Below are 13,105 nucleotides of genomic sequence, written 5' to 3'. Positions count from 1 at the left end.
TTTACAGACTGATAAGAATAACCTGTCATCATCATATTTGGAAGGTGTATGACTTTCCTTGCTTTTTATTTCTTCATTTTCAGTGTCAAAAGTGTCTGAAAATTGATGTAACCATTCAGACCCGCAAACTGTTTTGGTACGTGCTGTATCTACAACTGCAGCATTAAATGCCTCAGCTGCAAAATTTTCTTGAAGGTGTAATGTTTTGTTGTGAAGTTAATCAGAGTTATGTTTACAGTTTCAGATGTGTCTGTTTGTTCCTCTGTGAATTTAACATCATATGTTTTACATGTTTTATGTGGACAATCCCTAAACCAGTGATATTTTGAATCACAACATCTACAACGAGATATGCTGCCATTGATAGGTGGATTAAGTCTGGATTGTGCATTTCTTTGATTAAATGATCTATCTATGCGATTGCGTGCACAAAATCTCCTTGAACTACACCCTCTATTAAAACCATGTTCTCCTACAAATGCAGATTCTTCTTTTACAGTCACTATATCATTATCACTATGTGATTTAGATTCAAATATTCTATTAAGGACTGCCTTCATGGTATCAAATTTTAAATCAGAATATGCCGTGAAAGCTAAATGTCTGTCACTTTGATCAAGTCCTGCATTATCTAAGAGTTTAAATGCTTATATTGCATCAGGAAGTGCCATGTCATTTCTTTTGCACTTGTTATACTTCTGTTCAAACTCAATAATATAGTCAGACATTTTTATTGAAGACTCCCTGTGAAAATTATCAAAAGCTGTATATGCTGCATAAGCTTGGTCAATCTTGTCCTTTTTATACGACCGCAAAAAAATTTTTGTGGTCGTATATTGGTATGACGTTGGCGTCGTCGTCGTCATCGTCGTCGTCGTCTGGCGTCGTCCGGCGTCGTCCGAAGACACATTGGTTTTCGCACTCTAACTTTAGTTTAAGTGAATGGATCTCTATAAAATTTTACCACAAGGTTCAATACCACAAAAGGAAGGTTGGGATTGATTTTGGGGATTATGGTACCAACAGTAAAGGAATAAGGGGCCAAAAGGGGGCCAAAAATATGCATTTTTGTAACTTCCAGACATAGCTTGTGTGTTAGTGTATGGATCTCTCTGACATTGTACCACAAGGTTCCATATCACAAAAGGAATGCTGGGACTGATTTTGGGGGTAATTGCCTCAATATTTTAGGAATTAGGGGCCAAAAAAGGGGCAAAAAACAAGCATTTTTCTAGTTTCAGGACAATAACTTGTGTGTAAGTGTATGGATCTTTCTGAAATTGTACTACAAGGTTCCATATCACAAAGGGAAAGCTGGAATTGAGTTTGGGGGTAATTGCCGAAACGTTTAGGAATTGGGGGCCAAAAAGGGGCCAAAAATAAGCATTTTTGTAGTTTCCAGACAATAACTTGTGTTCAAGTGTATGGATCTCTCTGAAATTGTACTGCAAGGTACCATACCACAAAGGGAAGGCTGGGATTGATGATGGGGGTAATTGCCTCAATATTTTAGGAATTAGGGGCCAAAAAAGGGGCAAAAAACAAGCATTTTTCTAGCTTCAGGACAATAACTTGTGTGTAAGTGTATGGATCTTTCTGAAATTGTACTACAAGGTTCCATATCACATAGGGAAAGCTGGGTTTGAGTTTGGGGGTAATTGCCCTAAAGGTTTAGGAATTTGGGGCCAAAAAGGGGCCAAAAAACACATTTTTCTAGTTTCCAGACAATAATTTGTGTTCAAGTGTATGGATCTCTCTGAAATTGTACTGCAAGGTACCATACCACAAAGGGAAGGCTGGGATTGAGTTTTGGGGTGATGAATCATAAGGGGGTTCAAAAAATTTGGGGGGGGGATTTTTTTTTTTTCCTTTTTTTTTTTTTTTCCTTTTTTTTTTCTTTTAAAATTTTCCATTTTAAGTTGGTTATTTCTGATTTATATTTAAAAGCAAATAATAATGATATGGTAGGAGATACACACCAAACAGGATGTGTAAATTATTATATAATAAGTATTGTGCAATAGCAAGAAATTTTCGATTGCACAGTATTGCACAATAGCAAGAAATCTTCAATTGCACAGTATTGCGCAATAGCAAGAAATCTTCAATTGCACAGTATTGCGCAATAGCAAGAAATATCCAATAGCACAATATTGCACAATAGCAAGAAATTGTCAATTGTACAGTATTGCGCAATAGCAAGAAATATTTAATTGCACAGTATTGTGCAAAAGAAGATACTTCGTATAAATTGCTTATTTCTTGACCAATTTCAATGGGGTTTTATTCTTGAAATCTTGGGGTTCTTTAATATGCTGAATCTAACCGTGTATTTAGTTTTTGGATTTTGGGCCCCGTTTTTAAATTGGTCCACATTGAGGTCCAAAGGGTCCAGAATTAAACTTTGTTTGATTTCATCAAAAATTGAATTATTGGGGTTCTTTGATATGCCGAATCTAACCGTGTATTTACATTCTTAATTTTTGGTTCCGTTTTCAAATTGGTCTACATTAAGGTCCAAAGGGTCCAAAATTAAACTTAGTTTGATTTTAACAAAAATTGAATTCTTAGGGTTCTTTGATATGCTGAATCTAAACATGTATTTAGATTTTTGATTATGGGCCCAGTTTTCAAGTGGGTCCAAATCGGGGTCCAAAATTAAACTTTGTATGATTTCAACAAAAATTGAATATATGGGGTTCTTTGATATGCTGAATCTAACCATGTATTTAGATTTTTGATTTTTGGGCCCCGTTATCAACTTTGTCCACATTGAGGTCAAAAGGGTCCAAAATTAAACTTTGTTTGATTTCATCAAAAATTGAATTCTTGGGGTTCTTTGATATGCTGAATCTAACCATGTATTTAGATTTTGGATATTGGACCATAATAGGTGAATGTCTAATTTAAAATTTTTAAGTTCTTAGACCACATTCATTCTGTGTCAGAAACCTATGCTGTGTCAAATATTTAATCACAATCCAAATGCAAAGCTGTATCAGCTTGAATGTTGTGTCCATACTTGCCCCAACTGTTCAGGGTTCGACCTCTGCGGTCGTATCAAGCTGCGCCCTGCGGAGCATTTTATTAAACAATTTATCTAATTCTGTTATTCATTTGTCAACGTCTTCATCAACATTCAAATCCTCTGGTGTTATTTCTAACACTACTTCTCTTGGTTTTCCATGTAAGGACAACGCAAGTCCTAGGCCTCTATTCTTCTTGTCCATTTCTTTAACCATTTGCCACATCTTCACTTCGTTCTTCCATTGCTGGTAGGATTTCTCTGTTGTCAAACGTAGTGGGTTCTTATAACTCAGAGTAGTCGCCATCTCGCCGGATGTTGTGAGCTCTGCTACCACTGTTAAATGATTCTAAATGACTAAAATGTTCTTTGTACAACTTTAATCTAAAACCACCAAGTTACAAACTGATACATACAAATAGAACTAAAGACTAAACTTAATAACTAAACTACTAAACTAAATAGTTAACACTATATATCATCTTTCGTTTATTGTTTCGTACATACACCAGGTGTTTGGTATCTCGTTTGAATTATTTTACATTTGCCAATTAATGGCCTTTTATAGCTTACTATTGGGTATGGGTTTTGCCCATTGTTGAAGATCGTACATTGCTGTTTATTTGTTAACATCTATGTTGTTTGGTCTCTGGAGATAGTTGCATTATTGGCAATCATACCACATCTTCTTTTTTTTATAAACCTTATCATTGTCACGATTCTAGCCAATGTAATTATACTTAAGATACAGAATTGTAATTGTATAGTTATATTTTCTATTACAGAATGTTAAAGACATTTGTTGCGGATGGTGATTTTGCTGGATCCATAACTATAAAAGAATATGAAGGACGTTATTTTCCAGCAAGTATTCCAGATATACCTTCACAATGGAAACGTATGCAGTCATTTGATGCCAATGACAATGATGTCATCATTTGTTCATATCCAAAATCAGGTTTGTACGATTTTTTACAGGCAAAAATATTGTTTCTACGAAATTGTGAATTGATTGACTTGTATTACCATTTTGAAATGAGGTACTTAGTTACCTGAACATCGCAGAATGGAAACATAGGGACGCTTTTCCAGCAACGGGGTGCTCTTTTGGTCTATATCAAGCTTTATATCTTAGAGTGCAGACCAGCTGCATACATGTATAATCCATATCTGATACACAGATGTTATGATGAGCAGTTCTGTCTGTTGTCGATTTATTTTCCTGGTCAATTGCCTAAAATGGAAAACAAAAATAAGGATATGTGGTGATTTTGTTTATGAGATAAGTATTTATAAAGACTAAAGACAAATAGTTAAACAATTGCAGGTCATTGTACAACCTTCAACAATGAGTTATACCCCTACCATATAGTATGTTATAAAAAGTCCCGACGTGAGAAAATATAGGAGAATATCAGCGGCTAAATTTATACTACAACGAGGAATGAAAAACATATTTAACAAGCAGCAGCCAACGACAACCACTGAATTACAAACCAATTGCTAGGAAGATGAACATAAACGATGTGCCGGGTATAAACATGTTCCGTGGTGTATACAATGATTTAAGGTAAACATGTCCGCCAAACAGGGTTCATTTGACCTTGACCTTATTTTCATGGTTCGTTTGTCAACATTATACTTTCAAGATTACGTTCGTTTCTAATATCTCATAACTAAAATGTCAACAATATTCTATATATGCAGTACATTTTCGTCTGACAGATTTATCTGATCTTGACTTAAATTTGATGATTCATAGGTTAAAATTAAGTTTTCTTGAATAGATCCGTTTCTTAGATACTGTAAGTTATTATATACAACTAAATAAATTGGCTACAATATCGTCATAGGCGGGACAAAAGAAAGGTCAATGATCTTTATAGTTTAGCACTATGATATATCGACCACTGAGTATTTATAGAACATTACGCGATAAATAGTAAAGAAAGGCACGATCTTGTACAATGTCCAAAACAAAATTATACAAAAACAAAAGAAACATTTTAGTATTATGGCTTCACCCTTTATTGGTTTTATTGTTTTTAATACCAGTATGCTCTCATTGTGATATAGTCTTCTGCATTGATTGTACGTAAGGAAAAGACAACCTGTCATTGATGGGCCATTCCATTTAGTTTCTGAAACAAAAAGGGGGATGGGTACCATGTCAAAGACCCCCTTAAGAAAAATCTCAGGCAAATTTCAATCCCTCGGATGCTTGGATAAAAACCCCTCAGATGCCAAATCATGCCATCAATCCCTCATTTTTACATATTTAGACCAAAAAAAATACCCCTCAGAAACAAACAAATGGGTACCTCTCAGATATATTATGAGCCAATAAGCACCCCTAAGAACTGACTTTTGATACCCCTCAGAAAAAAAACCCATCTACCCTCCCTTATCAGATATTAAATGGAATGGTCCAATGTATACATCATGATTTTAGGTTTCCATTGGATATGGGAAGTAGTGACAATGCTAATTAATAACTCATCAAGTATTTCAAAGGATTTACCAGCCAAATATAATTTAGAAGTTGGGTCTAGAAAAGTGGAAGAGACACCACCACCAAGAGTGTTAGGAAGCCATTTGTATTATGAACAACTTCCTGCTTCAATCAGACTAAAACAATGCAAAATAATCAATGTTGTTAGAGACCCAAGAGCAGTAGCAGTTTCGAGTTTTCATTTCTTTACCAAAATAAAAGAAACTAAATGGACTGGTAGCTGGGCTGGTTATCTAAATCTATTTTTAAATGGTAAAGGTAAGAATTACATTGTAATATAAACATTCGATGGTTACAATATTAATGCCTTTTTATTAATATACGTGTATACTTATTATTTTTTTCTATCGTACCTTTGAAAACTTATACTGTACGCGTACACAAATGTACAAATAGCTTATTAGATCGTCAAAGATATGAAGAAAAAACCCACTGAAAAAATGATTGTTATACATAAGTACATTTTTGTAACGCACCATGATAGTTAAACTACAGAATGATCAATATTTATCATCAGAAACCTTCACAGTCTCACACATGTGAGGCTTAAAAAGGTCCTATTAGGAGTCGGACAGTAAGGAGGAGTCACATATTGTGTTTGCAACATGCGAAACAAAACGATATTTGCACTAGATAGATCTAAACTGTTCTTTTTACTTCTTGTAACATTATTACTTAGTACTGTAAATAGCTACATCAGTTATCAGTGACCTCAATAGCTGTTTTAATATCAATATGCAACATAAATTCATTGTGACTGTCATGCAAGTGAGACGTTTAGCTAGCTATAGAACCAGGTTTAATCGTCCATTACCCACATAAGAAAATGCCTGTACCAAGTTAGGAATATGACAGTTGTTTTCCATTCGTTTGATGTGTTTGTGCTTTTGATTTTGCCATTTGATAAAGGACTTTCTGTTTTGAATTATCTTTGGAGTTCGGTATTTTTGTTATTTTACTTTTCACTTCATTTCATAAAAGACATATCTATTCAACTTACTAGTACGTGCATTGGATTTAAAGGCAGTTTCAAACCATAAACAAAATAATTACTTTACTGTGATAAGGTAATTCAAATAGCAGGTCGGTTCGATTCAGATTTTATTTGACAACGATAGCCAGATTTCCTGCTGAAGTTCGTTGATTCTGTCAAGTCACCACGTTTGCCACCCATCAATTACAGCTGACCGACACTATATAGACAACAGTGCTGAAAGTGCCGTTGAATAAAAATGAATCAATAAATCGACAATTTAAAAAGTCAACCAAATGTCCTTGTCCAAAAAAACTTTTGAGGAAATAGTCTGGTGAAATTTAAAAAATCTGGAATTTAGAATTGATAATTAATCATAAGCATTAGTTTAGGAACAAAATAAACTAAAATATAAATAGATTATGAAACTCCTTTTCGAGGTCTATGATTTATTTTTAAATGGCGGGAAGAGGCTGACTCGGACTTTTACCTTATATTAAGTATTGGCATTATTTGGGTCTTAAATCGTAAGAAAGGAAATCAAGAATATGCTTAAATTTTGGTAATGACCTTTTATGAGCTATAAAAGTCTTCTAAGGCCGTACCTTTGACCTATACTAGTTTACTTTTACAAATTGTGACTTGGATGGAGAGTTGTCTCATTGGCACTCAAACCACATCTTCTTTTATCTATGAAAAGAAAAGTGGGTGATATGGGGCAAAATATTTTACACAGAATCGAAGGAAAAAACACAAGGAGTTCTTACATCTGACAAAAATTCCTAAACCTGACATGACTGCATCCTTAACGACTGATAATACATATCTACTTCAGTCCTGTTCAACGACTGGTTTCAACATACACAATTATGGGAGAGGGTAAGACAAAACAATCCTGATCATCCGATACATGTTCTGTTCTATGAAGACGCAAAACAGGTATGTTTTAGTAATTTTATAAAATTAACTGGAGATAAGAACCAAGGATTATGATACTATGATATTATAATAACTATACCACCATCCTGTTATTTTAAAGGGTCGGTATATAGTAAGATGTTTCCGTCCGTGTGTCCCACTTTTGTATCTGAATTGTTGTGTTTGCTTTCGCATGAAATGTTATCTGTCAGATCAGTAAAACACAGTACGTGGTAGTAGACGTTTATCTAGTATCTTTCGCCACTCTTTTTTTAATGAATGATCGCTTCTTAAACTAAACCCGTAATAAGAATCTCAAACTTTCTCTGAATCGTCACTATATATTACCATGTATATCTCATATTTTTTCTCTTTTTGTCAAATTATCATTTTGGTTTCCCTTATCAAATCATGAACTTTGCCCACAGTACCTATAATTAAATGGTTTTAACTAAAGTGTAGTTCGATTCTAGTAGTACATTTGTAGTACTGAATGTAGTAGGTCATCATTCATTGAAATCTACGAGACGTGTTGGCAAAAATGTAATAATCAAACAAACACCGACATGTTTACTCAAGAAGCCTAATATCAGCAGGAAAATGAAAAGTCATTATCGTCATTACTTTTGGTACAAGATTTTCATGAAAATGTCTGATATGTTGATATTAGATATTATATTCAGATTTGATTTTATGTAAGTATTTAAAAAAATCTTCATTAAAAAAACATAGTTATGCTAATTCAATAGCGAAAAAATATATCACATATTAATTTTCAAAGCATTTTCGTTCTTTGTTTAGACTTGTTGCGATTGTTTTTACTACAGAGCTTCAGTGTCCATATTGTATCTTTCATACTTTTCATTTCTCTGTAACTTACAACGACAAAACAAATACGGTTTGTACATTACCTTTCAGTGGTTCTTATCTATTCTGTCAAGCATGGTTTTCCATTACATGCGTGCAATCTGTTTTACTTGATGTCCAACCTCAGGTTAAACTCCAATACGACAGCAACATATAAATAGAGGGAACCCCATTAGGCGTAGGGAAATTGTTCTATATGTTTAACATGACTCATTAGAAATGTTCAAATAAATTAAGAAAAAACTCTGAAACAGTGGTGACGTTGCTTTGCTAAACTATCAGGTAGCGTAGCAAGGAGAACGTTGCCACTGTAACGTGTTTCGGAGTTTGGTTTCGTAGCTGAATTGCTGACTACATGTATCTATAATCAATAATTGTTATTCAAATATAAACGATCTTATTTCAATCTCTTGTGTGTTTATAAGTGTTTTTGTGTATCTAACTTTCTTATGTTTACTACAAAACGTTCTATTTTTGCTGTATTTGCTCTGAATCATTTAATTGGAAAATAAGATAAAGTAGGACTGTGTTGATTCTGTTGTCCAATATATATATTTTGTTTTTTTTGCAGAATCCATTTTATGAGTTTAAAAGACTCGCTCGATTTCTTCAGCTAGATGTAAAAGACTCTTTAATTCGGACCATTGCAGAAAAAACAAAGTTTTCAAACATAAAAATTTCTAAAGAGGCGGCAGTTAGACACCGTTTAGGAAACGTATTTGCAGGCAATACATATCCTTTATATAGGAAAGGTAAGTTTATAATTGTTTTATAGTATATTTCCCGAGCACACTTATACTAACAACAGTAAGCACAGTGTAGGAACCGACATAAACATAGTTTTGCGTCAAAGTTTTGAAAATTTTCAGTTTGTACCGATTTTTTAATTCCGATTAGCATTTAGCATTGTGAGTTATGAGGAGGAAAGATTAAAAATGACACTCCGTAAATTTTAAGGACACCATCACGAATTGGTTGATCTATACGATGTATCTGTGTCTAAACTAACTAATGACATTTTTACCACGTCTTAGATTGTGGTTTAACTACTATGTCGTCTGTCTGCTAAGTACCGAACGTGACCTAATCCCGAATATGACTGTTATACCGAGAGTGATTTTACATTGCTATACGACGTGTCTCGGTATTTTGTACATCCAACATTCATGTTTTGATTTTTTGATTTTTTTGTTATGGTTTCGGCTGAATAATGTGTTATGTCGTATCGTTTGTTGTCCAAATAATTATAAAATTGCCCTACAATACCATCATTGTCCTATTCCCGAATATGACTGTTATACTGAATGTGAATTTACATTGCTGTGCGGTGTGTCTCGGTGTTTTGTACATTCAACATTAATGGATTTATTTTGTTGTTTCTGTTATGGTTTAGGTTGGATAATCTGTTATGTCTTATCGTTTGTAGTCAAAATAGTGTTTTTCGTTGATGGAGAATATGTTCGTTGTTGTTCTGTGGTTTGTATGTTGTGTCGAATATTATATTATTTGTTTGTGGGTTTCTCTGTTATGAATGTTCTTGCGTGTGTTTGTGCTATATTTCTGTCACGTAGTGTTTTAGCGATATTTTTTAGCATTGTCATGAACCGGGAGGTTTGGCATGCCATGAAACCAGGTTCAATCCACCATTTTTTCTTAAAGTGTCCTGTACCAAGTCAGGAATATGGCAATTGTTATCAAATAGTTCGTTTCTATGTGTGATAGAGTTTGTTTTTGTTGCACCTCGGGGTTCCTGTTGTTCATTTGTTTTCCTCTTATAGTTAATGTGTTTCCCTCGATTTTGGTTGTAACCCGGATTTGTTTTCTCTAAATCGATTTATGACTTTTGAACACCGGTATACTACTGTTTATTTAGCTCACCTGACACATCGGTATATCGTTGAAAATTGTAATAGCTTCTGTCTGTTGTGGTTCGATGTGCTCCTTTTTTATATTTTGAAATTGATGGCTGTTAATTATGCTGTTTATTTCTTTGATTTTGTTCTTTAATTGGACACTTTGTTTAGCTATTTCCCTGTCTTGTGTAATAAAGTTGACTGGAGTTTTGTGGTGTTTCTTTTTATTCCAATGGTATATGGAGTAGACTGGCGTTTCCAGTATGGTTACCTTAGAGTTATCGACTTTTTTAATTAATTCAATGCATGTATGGTAGTGTTGAATGATGTTGTCTATTGCATCGGTTCCATGTGCTGTGCAAAGCTTAATCAGTTAAATGTTGTAAATAGAATCGATACTACATTGTACTGAGGGTTCAAATACAAATGTATAAAAGAGGGACGAAAGATACCAGAGGGACAGTCTAACTCATAGATGGAAAACAAACTGACAACGCCATGGCCAGAAATAAAAAGACAAACAGACAAATAATAGTACAGATGACACAACATAGAAAACTAAAGACTAAGCAACACGAACCCAAACAAAAACTGGGGGTGATCTCAGGTGCTCCGGAAGGGTAAGCAGATCCTGCTCCACATGTGGCACCCGTCGTGTTGCGTATGTTATTACAAATCCGGTAAATAGTCCAACTCGGTAGGTCACATTCGTGAAAAGGGAAGTGTATTGTAGTTACGACATAAGGAACATATCCGATATCATCTGTGAAACGGTTATTCCATAACGTTCAACCAACTCGTGATGGCGTCCATAAATTTACGAAGCGATGATTTCAACTTCACCATTTGGAACTCTTGGTTAAATAGCTTCTTTGTGAGCAGCAATCCTCTATCAAGGAAATCATGATAGGAAATACAAGCCCGGGAATATCGTATCAATTGGGAGATATATACTCCGTATGCAGGCGCTGCTGGAATTTTGCTACATAGAAATGGAAAGTTTACAATTGGGAAGCTGAAATCATCTCTTTTGTCGTAAAGTTTTGTTTTCAACCGACCCTCATTGTCAGTTTCTTGATGTAAGTCAAGATATGAGGCAGACTTAACTGTATCTGTAGTATCCTTTATCTCTAGTTCGATGGGATAGATTCGTTCAACATAGTCACCAAATTTTGTATTATTTAGTGAGATAACATCATCTATATAGCGGAACGTAATTATTTTTTTAATATGGTGTATATATTTACGTCAGAATTGTTTTTATTTTATTTGCATTACTCGATTCCTTAAAGACAAATATATGCATCCTGTGTAACCCCTCCCCCCCCCCAAAAAAAAAAAAACACACACACAAACACACACAAGATACATATACGCACAAACGCATAAACAGAACACCATAACGATCACTGTATTCCAGAAAATTCAAATTTATGTCAAATGCTTTAGTGAGATATTATGATTGAAACCTACATAAAGCATTTGAACTTTTTTGTAAAAGACTATGTATGAAATCCAAATTAGATTATCTTACCATTATGATAAAATGATCGGAAAATAAACCAGAGTTATCTTACATCAATCACAAAGAAGGGTTAGCAAACAATTTTTAATTGAAGCTTAACTTTAAAACAATTTTCTACTAAAAATGAATGCTACTTTATTCGAGTTCAAGGACTTAGATAGCCCAATCTACTAATGCTATTCAATATTTTGAATTTTTATGACAATAGATAAACATGCTACATTTTAACATCAAAATTTAATTTCTGCACTAAAATGACCACACTGAAATGTACAATGAAAAATATTATCAAGCACAAAGGGTTGTGGTAGAAACATTGATAAAGGAAACCCACAGGCAAATTTCAGACACCATATATTTTTGTTTTAACATATATATTATGTATATGATATATTGTTGTTTTATATAGGTATAGAGGACGACTGGAAATCTTATTTTACATTGCAACAAAATGCTGAATTTGAACAGATTTACAAAGAAAGGATGCAGTACAACAAATTGCAGCTAAAATCAATCGTCAACCCTGGCAATACTGATACTGGCTGTGTAGAGGAGACTCGATATGGATCAAAGTTGTAGTTTAAGGACAATACATTACTTATTTATGTCATTCATTATTATCTACATCATACTTCAAAACCATCAAATTTATATTTAATGCTATTTATGAAGTGTATGCAAGAGTTATGAATGTTTTGTAAAGGATTCATATCTAAAACCATACAACTGGCATCACTACAAAAAGATAGAAAGCATGTTTTTCTTTATTAAGCAGTCGTTAGTACTAACAGTTGCGGGTACGTGATTGAATTATAAACTGAAATATTTTGTTTAATTATAGATGCTTTATTCTTATCATTTATACATGTCTGTTATTTTATGTTTTGTTTATTTTGTCACAACTCTAAAGGTTGATTAACAGGAAAATAAAGTAATATTTAATCAAGATTTGTTACACTTGTTCAGTTGTGTACTATTTTGCCTAGTTCATATGTTTACTACATGTATAATCTGAATTGTCTTCATTGACTTACTTGAATTATATGCTTATAAAGCTTATGAAAATAATGGTGTTAATTATTTTTTGGTCCTTTTAATTCTGTTGATAGTTATGATTTTTCTACTCTCTATAGTACACTTCCAAACAATCATATCAAGAAAAAGTTTTCACATTTAATTAAATGGTCTTTTGAAAAATCTCATTACAAATTATTTGCTGTAACTCGTTTAAAGCCCTTTTCTGTAACGAAAAAGGAAAGTATGCTAGATACACTTACTGGAAATGTGAAGATATGATTGAAGCTTTAAATTTTCTCCTGGACAACATACATGTACGTTTCGGCGATAAAGTGTATCGACAGGTAGTAGGTATTCTGATGGGCACTAACTGTGCCCCTTTTATAGCAGATTTATTCCTGTATTGCTATGAATC

General features: G+C 33.7%; 1 protein-coding gene across 1 annotated transcript in view; it reads left to right on the top strand.

Annotated features, from left to right (window-relative positions):
- LOC127711256 (sulfotransferase 1B1-like) overlaps nucleotides 1-12,628 on the top strand; it is a 34,466-nt gene extending 21,838 nt beyond the window's left edge. The window contains exons 2-6 of the mRNA XM_052217250.1: nucleotides 3,811-3,983; nucleotides 5,478-5,795; nucleotides 7,346-7,449; nucleotides 8,867-9,047; nucleotides 12,083-12,628. Of these exons, the coding sequence (XP_052073210.1) occupies nucleotides 3,812-3,983; nucleotides 5,478-5,795; nucleotides 7,346-7,449; nucleotides 8,867-9,047; nucleotides 12,083-12,252 (945 nt within the window). The 5' untranslated portion in view covers nucleotide 3,811 and the 3' untranslated portion in view covers nucleotides 12,253-12,628. The remainder of the gene's footprint in view (nucleotides 1-3,810; nucleotides 3,984-5,477; nucleotides 5,796-7,345; nucleotides 7,450-8,866; nucleotides 9,048-12,082) is intronic.
- The last annotated feature ends 477 nt before the right edge of the window (nucleotides 12,629-13,105 follow it).

Source organism: Mytilus californianus, unplaced genomic scaffold (genome assembly GCF_021869535.1).
Source record: "Mytilus californianus isolate M0D057914Y unplaced genomic scaffold, xbMytCali1.0.p SCAF_8, whole genome shotgun sequence".
NCBI lineage: Eukaryota > Metazoa > Mollusca > Bivalvia > Mytilida > Mytilidae > Mytilus > Mytilus californianus.
The sequence above is the reverse complement of the archived record's forward strand: the minus strand, read 5'-3'. Positions and strand labels throughout refer to the sequence as shown.